This window comes from Struthio camelus, chromosome 19, assembly GCF_040807025.1.
Source record: "Struthio camelus isolate bStrCam1 chromosome 19, bStrCam1.hap1, whole genome shotgun sequence".
NCBI lineage: Eukaryota > Metazoa > Chordata > Aves > Struthioniformes > Struthionidae > Struthio > Struthio camelus.
The window spans coordinates 875,780-893,760 of record NC_090960.1 but is presented as its reverse complement, the minus strand read 5'-3'; the positions used below and the strand labels follow the sequence as shown (position 1 = coordinate 893,760).

The window sequence follows — 17,981 nt, the reverse complement described above, 5'->3', positions numbered from 1 at the left end:
CATCCCCGCGCGCCCCCGGCACAATGCGGCGCGCGCGCTCCCGGCGGGGGGGGGGGGACTGGCGCCGGGGGGGGAGAGCTCCCCAAATTCCCCGCCGGCCAATGGGGAGGGGGGGGCGGAGTCTGGCAGCCGGAGAGGGGGGTCGGGGCGGAGAGGCATTGTCTGGGAGCGACCCCTCCCCTTCCTGCGGGACGGGGGGGCGCGGCGCGGCGCGGCGCGGTGTGGCCGGGGACAATGGGGAGGGGGTCCGGCCCGGCCCGGTTCGGCCCGGCTCGGCCTGGCCCGGCCCGAGCCGCAGCGCGCCGCATCGTTCCCCTCTGGACACGGAGCCGGCTGGTGGCGTGTGCGGTCCGGCTCGGCTCGGCTCGGTTCTGCCCATCTTAGCCGGGCTGAGCTTGGCTCGGCCCGGCCCGAGCTGCAGTGCGGTGCAGTGCGCCGTGCAGGGCTGGCCGGCAGCGTGTGCGGTCTGGCTCGGCTCGGCTCGGCTCGGCTCAGCCTGGCGCAGTTCAGCCCGGCGCCGCGAGCTGCAGCACGGCGCATTGTTCCCCTCTGGATGCGGGGCCGGCTGGCAGCGTGTGGTCCAGCTCAGCTTGGCTCGGCCCAGTCCAGCATGCTGTGGCCTGGCTGGGCTCAGCCTGTGTGGTGGGGTGCGGTTGCACGGCCTCTGCCAGCCCCAAGGGACAACAGGACTGACCCGGCCCTGCAGGGCTCTTGTCTCTGCAGAGCTGCTGCTCCAGGAACCCGGCGCTGCCCCACTCGGACAAACAAGGTTCCCCGGGACTCGGCCACCGGAGCTGGCCAGGGACAAAGCGGTGGGGACAACCCCAGGCCCCCAACGGCTGCTGGGTCTCAGCAGACTGGGACACAAGGCAGTTGCACGTTTTTGGTTTGAGAATAGTTTATTATAATGGAATAAAGCGTATTTCATCAGAGGTTGCAATTGTGTTAATAACCGTTTAGTGGTATCAGCTTACAACCTTGGAGCCCGGTATCGCCTAGCCCAGAATTACTTTCCTGCCGCCAAGCCGTGCTAACGAACACACCGCGCAAACAAACACGCTGTGGCACTGCGCGCTGCCGGGGCGTGCGAGGCAGCGTGAGGAGTTACTACACCGCGGTAGCGCGTTGGGGGCGTGGAGTAATGAAAGACGGTGCTTTACAGGCATGGAAGAAGATGAGTCAGCACCTCAGGGAGTTTACAGCCGAGGGCCCGAAGCCTGCAATTAGCTCTGCATGAGCCACGAGGAAATTAATTTTTGTACAGCCCAAATTCTTGAGTGCCACCAGTGTGCATGGAGCGAGTGGGATTTGTACGGGCAAGATGGGGTGATGGGGTGTCCTGCACACAGTGTTGTATTTCAGACCCAGAGGAGTGCTGTATTCTGGTAAGCAATGAATTTAGAACACCATTTTGTACGCACATCCATTGGCTCTAGCATGGCATGTTATCCCAGCCATTGATGATAACAACATAATTTTGGATGTAAGATGGAAGAGGAAAATATCTGTGTTTTTAATGGAGTTTGGCTAAGTCTATGTACAGGACAGGAGATGTGCTTGGGGTATTGGTGTCCTTTAGGTAATTCTCCTACTTGGAATGCTATCACATGGTATTGTTTTCTTTTTACAATTAGTGTATGTTTGTTGCCTGCTCAGAAGAATAGTTAGAAGCATTTTTTAACCAAAAATGACATAGAAATGTAACCCAGTACTATACCTTTTCTTCCTCTAAAGTTAATTCAGCTTTTGTCAACTCTGTTCTTTGTGTGCAGCACATCTTAAATTTTAGCAAAAAAATGTGTGAGGCATTACGTCCCCGCTTGCATGAGCTCTGTGCACATACAATACAGTATTCATGACATTTTATGTGTCAGCTCAAGTGACCGACCGCTCTGAACACTCAGGAGTGAGGAATGCATCGAGCTCTAACAGCCTCCATCTGGCTTGCAAGCAATATGAAAAACTACATTTAGGAAATAAGCACCTATTTTGGTAACACCGCGTGGGCTCTTTCCCTTCACAGCAGTCCGTAAGGGAGCTTAGGTGACCCTTGTTGTTGTTGTTGTTGTTGTTCCTGCGCTCCTCTAGAGTATAAAATAAAATAAGTATTTTCTCCCTTCATTCCCAGAGTGAAGAAGAAAAGCTTGGTTTAAATGTAGCTTGGTTTGTTCATATGGTCCCTGAGACTAAGTGAAGAAACTGGTTTCTTTGGTGCAATGTTTTGAAAGCTTGTGTTCGATGGGCAGCTGTACGAGCAGCTTCATTCATGACCCCTCATGAGCAACATTGGCCATTTCACTTCCAGTAATAACCTGAATTTCCTTAACTCCTCGTACTCCAGAGCGCTGTGTGCATGTAACTGCTCACACCGCTGTTTAGGCTTTGAACTGAGTTTCCTTTATCTGTTTGTGGGGAAAAGTTCTGTGTTGCGTTGTGGCCAGTGAACCAAAACTGGACTTGAAGTCTCTTGTGCCCCGTCCTCCACGGTTTGCTGGGAATGCCCCAGTTTGTACCAGGGGCATGGTGTGCTCCATGGTTTCCACTGTTTCTTCCCAGTTGGTAGCTGCAGGTTATTTAACTTAGTTTAAAAGCTGCTGTGTTTGGTGGCTGAGGGCAGAGCGAGTATTTTCTCAGAGCACAAAGGTATGCCAAGCCATGGTTATAGTCCGTTCTGGTGTGGCAGCTTTCATAGCTTGATCACAGGTTTACTGTTATTCGATATCTTTATTAAAGCCCCAGATCCTGGAGCAATGTGAGAAAGTGAAAAATCTCACTTTTACTCAGAAAAGAAAAAGGAAAGAAAATAAAAAGAAAGAACAAATCCCTATAAGCACCAAAAAAGCTTGAACTTGTGGCTTTGAAGAGTTACAAAAACAGGAAGTGAACAAAAAAAAGATCCTGCATTTGTTCATATGTTAAAATCTCATGATTTTTTACAGTGTGTTTCAGGGTTTTTTTGCTTTTGGGCTCAGCAATAGTAAAATTATCTTGTTGGAAGTATAGCTGTCTGACCTCTCTTGATGCTGGGGGTGTCGATTCAGCATTGTCCATGTTTGTCTGGGTCATTTCAGGGTTTTTTAGTGCTGAAAAAATAAAATTGTTTGAGAGTGCCCTTCACCCCTGCCCATTTGTACTCTGCTACTGCCTCCAGCCCCCTCGAGAGGCGAGGGGAGACGTGGGCTCGGCGGGACCCAGGGCAGCGGGGACTGGGTCTGTTTTTTCCCAGTACAAAGAGAAAACATGTGAGGGAGTTACAGGTCCTTCATAGCTGGATGTTCCCCTTTCTGCTGAGTCTGCCGAAAGGGGCCGGTCACAGCAACGGCATTTTTGAGGGCAGAACCCACCAGATCCATTTACGGAGGCCACTGACACTAATGGCTTTCTGACTGTGTGACGTCTGGCTGGAGCAGAGCAAGTATAGGAGCTATAGGAAGAAATGGCTACATGTTCCTGCCAAAGCTAACCTTAGGCATGACTTTACTTAGGAACGCCTTTGATTTGAATTCTGCCTTATCCATCCTTGATACAGACTTTACCTTCTCCAAGAAACTTGGGAACATGCAGCTAATATCTGGGCTGCCACGTTCCCCAGCTCCAGCAGAGCTAAGTGACAGTGAAGCCAATAAACTCAGCAATCTCTGAGAAAATCTTTGGCATCTTAAAAATGAGATTCAGACTCCTTAACTAATCTGGTGGAACATAACTTTATAGCTCTTCCCAAGTATGTCAGAAATCCCAGGAATGCTGTGTACCATGCATTATGTGTGTAGCAGGGGGCCTGTCACCCTAAGGTGACAGGTGAACGTTTAGTGTCAGATGAAGTCAGTTCATCAGAAGACCATAACCTTCCTGATGAAGTTAATGACGCTTCTGGCAGGTTAGAGGAATTTGAAATAGACACATCGGGCAGGACTTAGGTAAGGAGTGTGGAGTGGCATTTGCCAGGGAAGTGTATTTTTTCACAGAGTAGTTTAATTCTGAATGGTGAAACAGTGTGAGACTTCTATCTTCACGCTAACTAGTCCTGCTGCTGGAGCCCACTCTGGCGTCCAGAAATTAAAGCTGCAGTTAAATTCCCATTGGTAAAATAGTTAACAAGTCAGCCTGGCTTTCCATGTTATTTTTCTTCCAGTAACACTGAAAATTGCCTCTTACTGTAGCCTATGACTTTATCACACTGAGAAAATAGTTTTTTGCTGAACGGAGGCAGGAAACTACCAGACTTGGACAACAGACCCCGGCATAGGTTCAGGATCGAGGGAGGCCTGGGAGCACAGACAGCCCTGAGATGGGCTAGAGTGGGCATCTGAGATCCGAGAGGAAGATGTTTCATAGCCCAGGAAATGAGCCTTTCCTCTTGCATATGTGATGTGTGCATGTGAAATATGATTTCTTGTGGATAGTGTCCTTTCTGTGCCACAGAAAGGAAAGCACTGTGCTGCCTCTTAGGACTAACACCATGAAAAGATCTAGCAAATGAGGCAAATAGCATAATAGACTAGCCAGATCCGGGCATATCCCAGGATCGCTAAGTGCTAGTAACAGAGTGTAAAGCAGGGGAGCACAAGTGCTGGAAAAATACAGGCCAGGTTACCGCAGTAATGACCATGGCAGGGCTGGGCATCAGTTGGGAACAAGACCCTATTGTCAGGCTTGGTACCAGTACCGAGTGACACGGTCCCTGCCCAGGAGCTTGCAAACCAACCAGGCCTGAAGTGAGGAGGTGAAGGGGTGGAGGGAACCTGCACCTGCGTGTGGCGTGTTAGTGTTGGGGCTATTTCCCCGGGGGCGCACAGACCTGAATCTTCCCAGAGGTGTGACTGCCCAGCCTGTATCCTGAGGCTGCACTCTTATTGTTCAGCTTCCAGGCAGGGTGTCAGAGGGTCTGGAAATGGAGGTGGCCCTTCTGTCTTTGTGCTTTAACTTGCCAGGAAAAAGCGAGTAGCTGCCAGTGAATGCCCCGTGCTCCCAGCAAGGTGCCTGTCCCAGCCCTCCGGCTCTCTGGGGTCTGTGACTTTGATTAGTAACAGAGTTAAAAAAAAAAAGGAGGGGGGGGTTTAAGGGGGTGCCAAGCACTCATAGTATTCCTGACTTCAAAGGATGAAGCCTGGGCTAGCTCAGGGGGAGCAGATGTGCCATGGTAGCCATGTTTGTTGTGGGCAAACGGTGGTCATTTTCCCAAGGCATCAGCCAATTGAAACACAGAGATCTGCATATCATTTGGGCACTGCAACTGAGTGCAGCTGGGTATGAAACCTTGCAGTTTGCAGGGACGGGATAGCCAGGGAGCACATCGGGCTGGCTGAGCCAGAGCCCCGTGGCTGTGCAGGGGAACTGTAGGGGCACTTGCAATACCCCCACAGTGCCATCCTCAGATTGGGCATTTCAGGAGGCAGTAGTTTTCCTACCAGGTTTTTGCTTGCCACAAATAAATATATGTATGTATATGTTTGTTGTTTTCTTACCATCTTGGAGCAGTTTGGACCCCTGGGTAGCAAGCATCTTTCTAGTGCAGGAAAAAGAAAGGGAAACAAATGGTGTGGAAATGCATAGCAAATTGGGATGCAATACACAACAGGCCTCTCCCTGCTGTGTGACCCCCAACCCTGGGGAGGGGGGGCTGGTGGGGAATGAATTACTTGGGGATGGGAAGGCGGTGTACAGCAGAGCTTCCCAGGCAGAGCAGGAATCTCAGCTGAGCCTAGAGTCATGCAGGCAGCGACCGTGTCCACCGGCACAAATCAGTGCCAGGCTTGCTAGCAAGGCCAGTCAGGGTTCTGTCTGTTGGTTAAATTTTGGGTTGGAATGCCACATGACAAAAATGTAAAAGGTGTGAGATGCAAAGGAAAGGGCTGGAAAAGTCTCTCAGGGAAGGACGTGCAAAATTTGACATTAGCTTCTGGATTAGGGAGCTCTGTTTGAGCGAGAAGGGAGAGGCTGGGCCGGAAAACTGGTCCTGAGCTAGGGAGCGGGGGCAGCAAGATCCCCAGTCAGCTTAGATGGTCACAGCTCTGCACGTCTGTGGAGCTAAACCATCTCATGCCCACGGAGGATCTGCCTCACCAACCCACCCTGCAGCTTCCAAGCATCTGCAGTTCTGGGGACGTGTTGTCAGAGGATTGGAGAGGGCTGGAAGATTAAAGCAGGTGTGTGACACAACTCTCCAGGGCATCACTCGCAGCTACTCAGTATGTTTCGGTGCAGCCAAAGCTGAAAATTTGGAATCATGCTTGGTCAGCACTCCTGGGATTCAGGAGCCGCAAGCTGTGAGCTTTAGTGTCCCAATTTTGTTCCATTTAAAGCTTCAGCTTTTTATTTATTACTGAGCAGTGTTAGAGGAGGGAATTCCTTCCTGTGTAAGTCATGCAGGCTTTTAAAACTGAAACCTGGGAGGAGTTTATTACCCGAGGGAAACGGTCTGATGGTGTAACTCGGAGGGTGAGCGGCTCCGGTAACTTTGGGTGCCATGGCAACCGTACCGGCAAGTTTAACATTCAACAAAATGTTCCTGGACATGGTTTTATTATAATCTGCTCCCGCCCCCTGCCCTGCAGCTGCTCGGGGCTCTCCCGGTGGGTTTGGGACGTTGTGGCGGTGAGCACGGCTCGGGAGCCACCGCCCGCCGGCGCTCGGTATTGCACCGGGGCAGCCGCGCCGGTGCCGGTGCTCGAGCCGTGCCGGTGTCGGTGCGCTCGGTACCGCCCCGGGACAGCCGTGCCGGTGCTGATGCCGGTGCCGGTGCGCTCGGTATCACCCTGGGGCAGGCGTGCCGATGCCGGTGCCGGTGCGCTCGGTACCGCCCCGGGACAGCCGCGCCAGTGCCGGTGCCGGTGCCTCGGTATCACTCTGGGGCAGCCGTGCCGTGCCGATGCCGGTGCCGGTGCGCTCAGTATTGCACCGGGGCAGCCGTGCCGGTGCCGGTGCCGGTGCGCTCAGTATTGCCCCGGGGCAGCCACGCCGGGCCCTGCTCCCGGGGGAGCTCCGGCCCCAGCCGCCCCGCCGCCCCCTTTGTCAGACCGAAGCGTTTGACGAGGGCCGCTGATGCGCGGTGGTCGGAAGCTTCACAAAAGGTGAGCGCCCTTCGGTCGCACAGCCAAGGGTCTCTGTTCAAGGAGGGCTGAAAGAGTCCAAGCCCCTGCCCAAGGGATGGACTGGAAAGGCTGGGGCAGAAACAATGGCATGTTTTGGAGAGCGATTGCAGATTAAGAAGACGGGGCAGCTTTTGTCAGAACTGAGCGAGTGCCTGTATACAGGAAAATAGTGAGCTGGGAGAGAGGAGAAGGTCAGAAGGGAGATGATCTCCAAGGGCAATGAAGACTGAGAGGCACGGCCAGATTTCTGACCCGGGAAATGAGTCCTCCTGCTTCCTGCTGTGTTCGGAGATAGAAGGTTTGAAGGAATTTCTTTACCATAGTTAGGGTTGTAGCAAAGAAATGTTCAACACATTCTCTTTTTCTTTATTCCCTCTCTAAGTAAAAAAAAAAAAAAAAAAAAGCTCCTCAAGGGTCTGTATATTGGCAACTGTATGAATCCAGGGCCACTAGAAATGTTTCTGCCAGGGTTTTGGAACATATCACAGAGTCCATTCTTCAATTCTTCAGCCAGAATGATATCTACCTTCACTGGAGATTTCTGCAACAAAGCCCCTGTCTCATTGAAAAATTGTCTGTTCAGTCAGAAGCTAAATTCCCATTCAGATCTGAGACAAAAATCAATTGTCAGAAAAAGATTCAGCATCAGGAAGTTGGTGACTATGAAATTTGTATTGCCCGTGTTGTTCTGGGAGCTTGACTAGCAAGAACCACTGCAAGTTTCTTGTTTTTTAGCTGGTGCAATTAAGCATACGCAGCGCTACAACTGCCTGACACACACACAGAGGTCCCCCAGCACAGAGGCATGCAGAGCTGGGCAGCATTTGCAGTTTGGTTGTGAAATCTGAAGGAAGTGACTGCCTTGAGACCACCAACTTCACAGCATGCCTTACTTTCTCTCTCCATTAAATGGGCATGGTTGTACTGACCTGTGCAGAAAGTCCCAAGATTAACAGAAGGATAACTGGCAAAGTTGCTATTCTATATTGTCATTAATATTATTTTTAATAATATTTGCAGCACTGGCCCATGTTACTCCCTTTTAGGAGCCTCCACGTTGCTTGCTTAATGGACTGTTTACTCTGAGTAGTGCAGTCCTGACCCCCACCCCCAATATGGTTTCAAGCCAAACATTTTCTTCCTGTTTTTCTGAGTGGAGTGTGTGGCTCTTGTTTCATCTTGTTAGTGGGTGAAACCAATGCAGGGAAAGCAGCTAGAGCTAGTCACTATGGCAACAGATGTTTATCAAGTCCCTGAGACGAGGCACAGGGCTGGGGAGAGGCACATCAGCATCTGGGATGGGGTCTGGGGCAGCTGCCATGCTAATGCTCCGGCTGGAGGGGGGGGACCAGGGCCCTGGATCCAGATGGCCTGTCCTGCTGCTTACTATCTCCTAAGTCCCAGTGAGGCAGGGGGATCCCAGGATGCTTCCTGCAGACAAGAGAAGTTTGGCTTCATACAGGAGCCCTTCATACTCAAGGCACATCAGCTCTTCTGCAGGAAGAGGTAGCCCTTGGTACCAGACAGGCTGAGGAGAGCTCAAACAGGTACAGGCTCTGCATGGTCCTGGGCTTGTGAACCACTTGTCTGCATGCACGTTTTGAGCAGGTGGGGCCTGACTGAGTCCCTGCCCCATTGCTATGCCTCTCCAAAATAGGCCAAGAATTGATGCCCCCCCCCCCCAAACTACCAGGAGGATAATCTATGGCCCTAAATCAGAAGATGGATTAAAACTCATGAGTGCTGTTAAGGAGTAATGCAGCTGGGACCTGTCCTTTGTGCTGCTTTTTTGAGCTCAGGGGTACGTTTGTGATATTTTCCCATTTTTGTCCACAACCACAAGGGACAGAAAGTTTTGATTTGACAAGCAGAGCAAAGCTCACAGCACCCAGGGCGCTAGAAGCACTGTGATTGTCTTCTGGATCCCTCTGAGGATCTTGGCCCTCCAGGCTACATTTGCCAAAGCAGAATCAATTCTAACATTGCTGCCACAGGGAGGGTCCCTTGGGCAGCCAAACCCAGCCCAGTAGCTGGTAGAAGTGAGAAGGCTATTCACACTATGCTAGTTTCCAGCACCATCTATGTGAGGCTCCCTGGCACATTCAGAACTTCAGGTATGCTTTTAGTTGCTTAAAATACTCTACGTGTGTTAACTGTCCATGGTCCAAGCCGAGTTGGAGTTCTTATGCCTTGCACAGATGAGGAAGTTCAGATAATGCAGATATGGGATGACTTTGCCAAGGTCATACTGTAAATCAGTGTCAGCTTCCACAGTGGTGCATCCTTGTGTGCGTACCAAAGCTCAGGAGATGTGTCTCAGTAATTCCGGAGGGAGGTGGATTAGTAATTTGGTGATGCATTGGAGTGGGGTCTCTGCACGCTTCTCTGAGGCTGTGATAGGATGTCTTCTTGAGATTTGTCCTTCCTCATCTCTGCACGCATCTCTTACAGAGCCGCCTGAAACTTGGAGGCTGCCAAGATAAGAAAGTGCAATGATGTTGTTACTTATTTCATGTGTATGCAGACTTTGTATATAGGCACAGCATTGGAAGTGCCAGGAAATGAGACTGGGCATTATTTCTTCTGACTGGTCTCCAGACAGATATGCACATTGAAGGCAAGCAACAAACTTGTACCCTTATTTCTCTCGCAGTCACACAAAGAACCACAAGCAACGAAGAATTCACCCCTCCTAGGTGACATTCACAGTTATCCTCATCTGCACACAGTGGCTGGAGAGCAGAGGGACACTTAAACAGCGGCAGGAATCTAGAGCGATATTCAGCCCTTATTTCTAGCCCAGCAAATGACCTGAGAGCCAAACAAGCATCTGTGGGTAGTGTTAATGCTAATCTGAGCAGTAAAAATCCAGAGTACCTCTGCTTCAAATGCAGTCACCAGGGTCTGCTGTGCCCTGAGGAGAGCAGCTGATGGGCAATGCTCCTCACAGGCGTTCTCAAACTAACAAAACGCAAAGAGACCAGGAACAAACAGGGTGCATGCCTGTAGACAAGGCAGCACTTCTACAGTATTTTCTGGATAGCCTTACAATAAGTTACCTCTGTTGAGCAGGGGGTTAGTATATTCCTCCCCAGTATCCTAGAATGACAGCAATTCCGAGCATCACTGGCAGCTTCTTGGCAGGAAGGATAGCGGCACTTGAATCTGCAATACCAAAAGGAATCCAGCCTCAACTTGGTGCCACAGCCTCTGCCCAGTGAGCAGCAGCCCCTTGCACCAGGCATGGCCAGGGCCTCCCCGGCAGGTGGCTTCCAGAGAGGGGAGCGGGTGTAGGCAGCTTGGTGAGCACAGCCAGCAGCCACCCCCTTAGGACTTCCTGCTCCTTCCAGCAATGATGCTGTGCTGGCTGCAACACTTTATGTGCATCCCCTGTTTCTAGCCTCTAACCACCAGAGGAGGCTTTGCTTTTGGTGTGTGGAACATTCATACATCTTTAAAATGAAAACTTCCTGGTTGCCGAGTTAGTCAAGGCAGGCTTGTGGCTGGGATGCTGTGAGCTGTGTTCTGTTGAGGAGCAATGGGCACGCCAATATTTGGTCTTTTCCTTACAATAAAAGCAGCTCCAACCCCTGGCAGTAACACAGGAACATGATGCGGACAATGAGTCCAAAGGTGCGCAGGACAGGGATGGTAGGCGGGCCAGGCAGGGCCCTGTTCCCCACGAACAAGAGGTGCAGAGGGGTGCGCTTGGCCCCAGGGTGGGTGTTGCAGGCCCCACCTGCTGCCCTGGAGCAGCTCTGCGGCCCTGGGAGCTGGAAGGGGTGGCGGAGAGGTGGGCTGGAGCGGGGTAGTGCAGCTGCCGCTAGATGTCAATGTTCCTGCAGGAATCCCAGTGCAGCCCCGGTGCAGCCCTGTGCAGCAGCCACCGCAGGAAACCTGGGGCTGGAGAGAGCCAGCAGGCTTCTGCTCCTGCAGAGCTCTCCCTGAGCCCTGCACTGCGGGGCTGAAGCAGGGCTTGGGTGCTTAAAGCAGTCCGGGTGGGTGTCCGCAAACTCACACAGCATGGGCTTCATGATCTCCAGGGACCCATCATGAGGTTCTGGGGTGATGCCCAGCAGCTCGCAGAGGAGAGCATAGACATTCACGCTTTCAAAAGGCTCTACCACTAGGCCTTGCTTGAAGGCTGGTCCCACAGCACGGAAGATGGTTTTCATGTTCATGTCCTCATTGTCAAAGCCGTGTTCCCCCTTATTGAACTGGACTTTGAATCTCTAAAAGGAAGAAAGGATATGAGTGCCCAAACCTCTCAGCCTCTGGCTCAGCACCCCCAAAGCACGACCTCCTGGAGGCAGCATTCACCAAAACAGAAACATTGCTGGATACTTCCACTTGTTTTGCATGTGGGTCCCGCATACTGTGTTCTGCAGCCACAGTGTTTGAAGGTCTGATTGGTTTCTTTTAGTTTTTGTAGTTAGTCTAATAATGTTAAACTTTGCAAAAGCCGGAGGGTGCTGCCTAGACACAGCTCTCAAGTGAGTACATCTTGCAAGGTCCCTCTCTAAACATCAGGGCATCCAAATTTTGTTGGACTGAGGAACTTCACAATGGGCAGCTGCCTGCTGCTCCTGACTTTGGGCTGTTTCCTTTAATGCCAAGCTAGGAGAGGATGCTGCAACTGATATTCTGTGTTCATGAAAGTCCTGCTCCAAGGCTTCTGGGATGAAAAGGAAGTGAGACCTTGTTTTCTGAACAACAGAGAAAGTCACAAAGAGCTGGCATTTCTATCTGTTTGCAGGGAGACTAATCAAAATGAAGGCACAAAGCCTGGTAGGTACTGGAATGCTATGTGAAAAGAGAGAGAGAGAAAGGCAGATCCAAAAGAGACAGTAAGATGTGTCTGTGCATGCATCTCACCCCATGGATCACATATCCTGGATCACTGTACATCAAAAGCGGGGTAATACGGGAATTATTGGCATAGTGAAATCTCTTTGGAAACTCTTCTTTCTTGTACACATGCAACTTTGGGTGGGCATTTTTCAGGACTGTATACACATGCTCTAATTTTCCTTCTTTTGGCACCAGTAGTCCATTTGGTCCATAATCTAGGAGTTCAAACTGAATGTCATTGAAGGTGAAGTTTTCTACCTTCTGGATGTGAATTTCATTGGTCTTTATGACAGTGTCCATGCCATGGTCAGATGTGATGATTAGGTTGAGGTTTGATTCTAGACCACTTTCCGCAATACGTTTCCGTAAGTAACCAACAGTTCTGTCCACCTGGCTGACCATATTTTTTCTCTCTGTGGATTCAGGGCCATACTTGTGTCCTGTTGAGTCTGGCTCACCAAAGTAGAGGGCAATGAAGTCTAAGTTGTTCACCGTGAACCATTCCATGACAGTGTCAATGTTCTGTCTCCAATTGTTTTCATTGCTGTAGTTGAACAGAAGGGGCTCTACCATCTTCATATTCACTTCTTCTCCTTGGTATGTTGCTTTTCCTCCAGGGAAATAGACGGAGCCTGTCTTTAAACCCTGTTAGTGAAGATATTGCAAGGCATAAACTCACCTGAACTCACTCTGGAGTATCCATCTTTCAGTGCAACCACCTGCTAATGTGGTTAGTTCACTCAGCCCCCAATGCCTGCCTCTGCCTCTAATGAGGTTTTTCAGTTTATTACCAATTAAAAATGATTAATCAAAAACACTGCCCTTCCCAACATTCCTGTACATTGAAATTCTCATTGTATTAGTAACACTAGATATAACTTTAGAAATAGTGACCCATTTATATATTGTGTGGACCCTCTGGCCCTTAACCAGCAAAGCATTAAGGTGTGCTTAGCTTTCACCATATAAGCAGTCACCCTGAAGTCAATGGGGCCAATTTGGCAGGTAAAGATAAGCAAAGGTATGTGTCTTATTGGGCAGGTCTCAGATCTTGTCTCAAAGCCAGAGTCAAAGCTTATAGAGATCTAAGAAAACCTTTCTGTAATCCTCAAAGAATAGGAGATCAGCCCCTTACACTGCCGCCCAAAAGATCCTGGACGAGATTGAGGAAATGGGGTATGTACCTTAGAGTGTATTGAAAGCTTAGGTTCGTTACACTCCTTCAAGAACCAGCTGAGGTTTCTTTAAACAGGAAATTGATAACCTGCTTTATTAATATCTTAATAAAACTGAAATGCATCTATTAGTTTTTGCTGTTTTTAGTAGACTGATGATAATTATTCCCTCCAGTGTCTGGGGATTTAATTTTTTTTGCTGATCTAATTAGTCTGCCTTTTGCAGTGAGGATGTTAACTCATGGCCACTAGAGATCGTGGCTTGCCTGTAGCTTTTGCTGCACAATTGCAGGCAGGCAATGTCTATGTCTTGGTATTTGCACGTGAGAGGAGGCTGCCCTACCTACCTGTCTCTGAGCTGTGATCCAGATGGGCAGGCTGCCGTTGTCCCACCAGCTCACCACTCCTTGCGTGTTGTAATAGGGCAGCTTCTGACCCGTGCTGGTGTTGAACCACATATTGTGGATCACCCCGTGATTCTCAATGTATTTCCCTGTCAGAAGAGATGAATGAGATGGGTGTGAAACAGGCTGTGACTGGAGGCAGGAGGTTTCCTATGCCAATCCTGAATTACTCGCTTATGTGCTGAGCAATGATTCAATTCCAAGTCAGCAGAGAGCTTCTGTCTCTCATTTCCCCTTTCCTGAGGATCCCTTTGCCTTTGTTTTTGCCACTTTCCTCTACTTGGCTTTGTGCTCGTGCAAAGTGAAGTCATTGGGAGCAGAGACTGAGATGTTGCCCAGGGAATGCCTGTTCCTCATGTTAGTGGGTGAATCCCCATGGCCCACAGTCCGGGAATGGTCTCACCATGACCCTGAACAATGGCACCCTCTCTCTCCTCTCTCATCCTACAATTACTTCAGCCTTTTTCATCGCATTTGGGGTTCACAGATGCTGCATCTAACTAATTGCTCTGGTATTTTTCTTCCCTTGTTGTTCACAACTGATGAGGTCAGCATATAGCAGAAATTTTTGTTAGAAATGAAAGACTTGCACTTTGTACTAATATATTTCATGCCATTTTTATTATTCTAGTCCTCAAGACCACACAGTTACTTCTGCATGATATCCCAGTCCTCCTTTGTATTGACAATGCCTCCCCGTCTTGTCTCATCAGCAGATTTCATTAGCATGTTCCACTCTTTTATGCCAAGGTTATTAATGAAAATCTTAAATAAGATTGGCTCCAAAATCGATTCTCCAGGAATTCCCCTGTTACCCTCCCTCTAGCCTGATAGTCTCCTTTTAGTATTACCTGCTGTTCCCTTCCCTGTAGCCGGTTACTTACTCACATTACAGAATTTGGACTAATCTTCATCTTCTCCATCTTAACTCATGATTTCCCATGTGGTGCTATATCAAATACATTACTGAAGCCCAGAAAGATTAGATTTACTGCATCTTCCTTGTCTAAAAAATCATTTATCTTTTAAAAGGAGGCTATCAGGTTAGTCTGGTGCTATTTACCTTTGACAAATACATGTTCAGTTCTATCACTTTCTGCACCTGTTGCCATGTTGCTAACTCTTTTTTCCAAAATACATAGATTCTAAAGGTTTACATGCTGTTGAGGCCAGACAGCAGTCATGGGGTTGTCTGCATGACTTGCTTTCCTTTACTTGTATATGAGCCTTAAATTTGCTCTCCTCCAGCCATACTGCAACTCCTCCATCCAATCAACCCCTTTTGCTGCTCTGCCTTGCGGGTCGGTCGATGAGGACTCACCGGTCAGCAGCGTGAAGTGGCATGGGCTGGTAACGGTAACAAAGGCAGGAGTCACGTACTGTGCTTTCACTCCTTCTGCAGCCATGGTGTCGAGGTTGGGGGTATCCACATCCTGGTCGTAGTTCCACCGAAAGCCATCAAAGGACACCAGGAGGAGTTTGCTGTGGTTAGATGCTTGCTGCACAGGGGCGCATCTTGCTAAAGAGAGGGCAGCAAAGATGAGCCCCAGAGAAGGGAACATCTTCTAGCCCTTGAATCAGGAGAGTTCAGACAGCCAGAGTGCTCACATTAATATCTGCAGAAGGGGACTAAGTTCATTTCTTATCTTGCAATTGCTGATCAGGTGTATGGCTTCATCCAGCACTTCATATCAGAATGAGCCTCATTGCTTTTGTCTAACTGAAGTAGATTAGCTGTGAGTCTCTGCAGGATCAAACACCAAATCTATGGAATTTGGCATTATTTTAATACTCATGAATGTGAAGAATTGCTAATGTGCCTTCTGCAGGCAGCCCATATGAAAGCTTCATCCATATCATCATGCTGTCTCAGCCAGCGGCCATCCTTTACCCCATGCTGTCTCCTTTGTAGCCCGTTGCTGTATCCTTTGCACATTCCTGTTTTTTGGTGCTCTGCTCTTTGCTTAGCAGAACAGGTGCTGCAGTGTGTGCGATGGTTGGTGTAAATGCAGACAGGATGTTCCAGACAAATTAATGAAGGCTCTTCCTAATGGTGTAGGGTGAATGAGTTTACTGCCATGGACAGAAAAAGGGTGATGGACTGTGCTTAGATGGGACAGAGCACTACTGAAAGAGGAAACTGTAAGGGGAGCCAGGCTCAGTGATTTCTCCCACTGCCCTCCAATGCCCAAACTGGGAGAAAGCTCCTAAGGACTCAGGAAGTCCTAGGTAAAAGTGTGCAGAGAAAAAGGGAGTGTAGTGGAACCAAGAGTCCTATCAGCACGAGTAGCTATAGTAAAGGAAATAGAAAGCTGTCTGGAAAGGGCAGGCTGCCTTTCCTGCACTTGCCACAGCTTTCATGAGGTACAAGATTGTAGCAGAGGGCTACAAGGCTTCAACAGGCAATTCACCTCTCTTCCAGGGCTGTTTATCCACCTCAGCCCAGGAGAAGTGCTCAGACTTGCAAATGCTCAAACAGGAGTTCAGATTTGCCATAGGTCTCCCAGTGCAGCTCCATGGAGTTACCCAGGGAGGAAAAGAGGCTCTTCCCCTGGATTCTGGTAGTCCCTGAGACCCCAGGCAAGCTCCAGAGAGTGAATCTGTGTTCAGCCTTGCTTTGAAGCCACCATGTCCCTTCAGCCCATCTCCTGGTGCTGTGGAGCCCTCATTGCCTCCATTGGTGCTACAGGCAGGTCCATGGATGCTGAGGCTGGCTGCGTTGCACAGCCATGGTATAGTGACCCCTCATTCCTTCTGCAGACTGCTGAGCTTTGTTATATCAATGTTGCATTTTATCAATGTCTGCAATTTTTATGACTTCTCCGGGGTTTTATCATTGCTGACGGCTCATTTCTCAGCAAAACAGCGTTTAAGGCTTTTGTAGACTTATGTAACAGAGGTTAACATGGTTCCCCAGGATATGAACTCTCAAACTTTGTGTCTTTGATCATCTTCCTGTCTACTCAGGTTCCCGATTTATTCCTTGGCTGCCTTAGCTCCTAGTTGACAAGCCATTCCTCTCACTCACTTGCGAAGCACTAGTCTTCACTGCTTCTTCCGCCCTGTGTGGGGTCATTTCTTTGACCTTGTTTCTCCAAGGAGGATGAGCTGGGCAGAAGTGTCTCATGTTCCTGCCTGAGACTGCTGGATCTGTGGCCTCACTCGCTTCACTGCCTCCTTCCGTGCTATGTTCAGCAGACTTGTAACCCAACCCCTGTCTCATCCTAATGCTGGGCTTCCTCTGACCTGGGTGAGGAGGCTGCCCCTGCAGCCTGTGTGAAGCCTGAGGAGTTTACAACATGGTTTATCCTCCCTGGCATGCAACAGTCTCATAGGTCTGGGCAACCCAAAGTACTGTAGTCTGGACTGAGTCCTCAGGGTGCATTGATGTCTCACTGTCACCTCTTCCCTCTGTGCTTGTGATTCCCACACATGATATGGGATAACAGCGCAAGGATGTTGCAAAAGGTTTGAGCAGCCCCGCTGGGGACCCCATGGCCAACACAAGTCAGGAGTGCAGAGCTGGGCCTTCATTTGCAGCCAGTGAAAATGAGCCTGAGCTGTGCTGTGATGGAGCCTGCTCTGGGCCCCGATTCAACCATTCCTTCTGCTAATTGAGGGCATAAGGCCAGTTTTGCTCTGATTGCAGTGTTGTTCCTGGCAGGCCAAGCTGAACTTCCTTTGCTAGGAGGAGGGGCCGTGGTCTGCAGGTGGAGCAGGCGCGCAGTGCCAGAGCCACGTGGGCTCTCTGCTGGGCGGCTGGAAGCAGGAGGCTGCCATGTGACCGGCATGTCCGGTGCACCCTGGCTTCAGCCAGGCTGGAGCAGGGCAGTCATTCTGCTGGGGCGATGCGTTTGTCCATTCCCATAGCTTCCATGTGTCCGGGCAGCTCTGAACACTGGGAGAGGGACTGCTACCAGGGGAACAAGCTCTACTAACCCTGGCACTTCCAATTCACTTGAGGAACTATTTTGTAATCAGGGTTTGCTGGCTGTCCCCAGGCTCTAATGCTGTCCTTTCCTTTTCAGTGAGGATGGAGGGGCCTGCCAGGCACTGAGGGTTTAAAGGGCTCACATGATAAAGATGTTATCATTTATCCAGCTCAGAAGTCCTAAATATTCTGTGTGTTGTTCCCAGACGAATTAGTAAGTCCCCATGCCTTTACTGGCTAGCAGCACATGGGAAGGTCCTGATAAGTTATCATGTTCGTCTGCTCCATTGGGGAGGGAAGAGGACAGAGAGGGGGAAGCAGGGCTCTAATCTTAGAGGAATACTTAATAATAGGAGTGTTTTAAAGCACATTTAGATACTGGGTATCCAAGGAGCACCAGGCACAGATAAACAACATTACCTTTGACCGCCCTACCTGGAGAAACTGTTGATCTCTAGTTAATAAGGTTGATGCAACTGATCTTGTACTAACAGCACTCCAGGCTCTTATTCGAGGAGCAGATGTGTCT

General features: G+C 49.7%; 1 protein-coding gene across 2 annotated transcripts; it reads right to left on the bottom strand.

Moving 5' to 3' along the window:
* Nucleotides 1–7,467: 7,467 nt before the first annotated feature.
* Nucleotides 7,468–15,084, bottom strand: ENPP7 (ectonucleotide pyrophosphatase/phosphodiesterase 7). 2 transcript variants are annotated; one of them, XM_009682678.2, is made up of 6 exons: nt 14,843–15,084; nt 13,465–13,610; nt 11,967–12,587; nt 11,110–11,323; nt 10,151–10,256; nt 7,468–9,562 (listed from the first exon to the last, which is right to left on the bottom strand). In XM_009682678.2, the coding sequence occupies exons 1-5, from the start codon at nt 15,081–15,083 to the stop codon at nt 10,168–10,170; spliced, it is 1,311 nt and encodes a 436-aa protein (XP_009680973.1). In that variant the 5' UTR covers nt 15,084; the 3' UTR covers nt 7,468–9,562; nt 10,151–10,167. The 2 variants fall into 2 exon arrangements, with proteins under 2 accessions (XP_009680973.1, XP_068769675.1); XM_068913574.1 differs by having other exon boundaries at nt 12,201–12,587.
* Between the last annotated feature and the right edge of the window lie 2,897 nt (nt 15,085–17,981).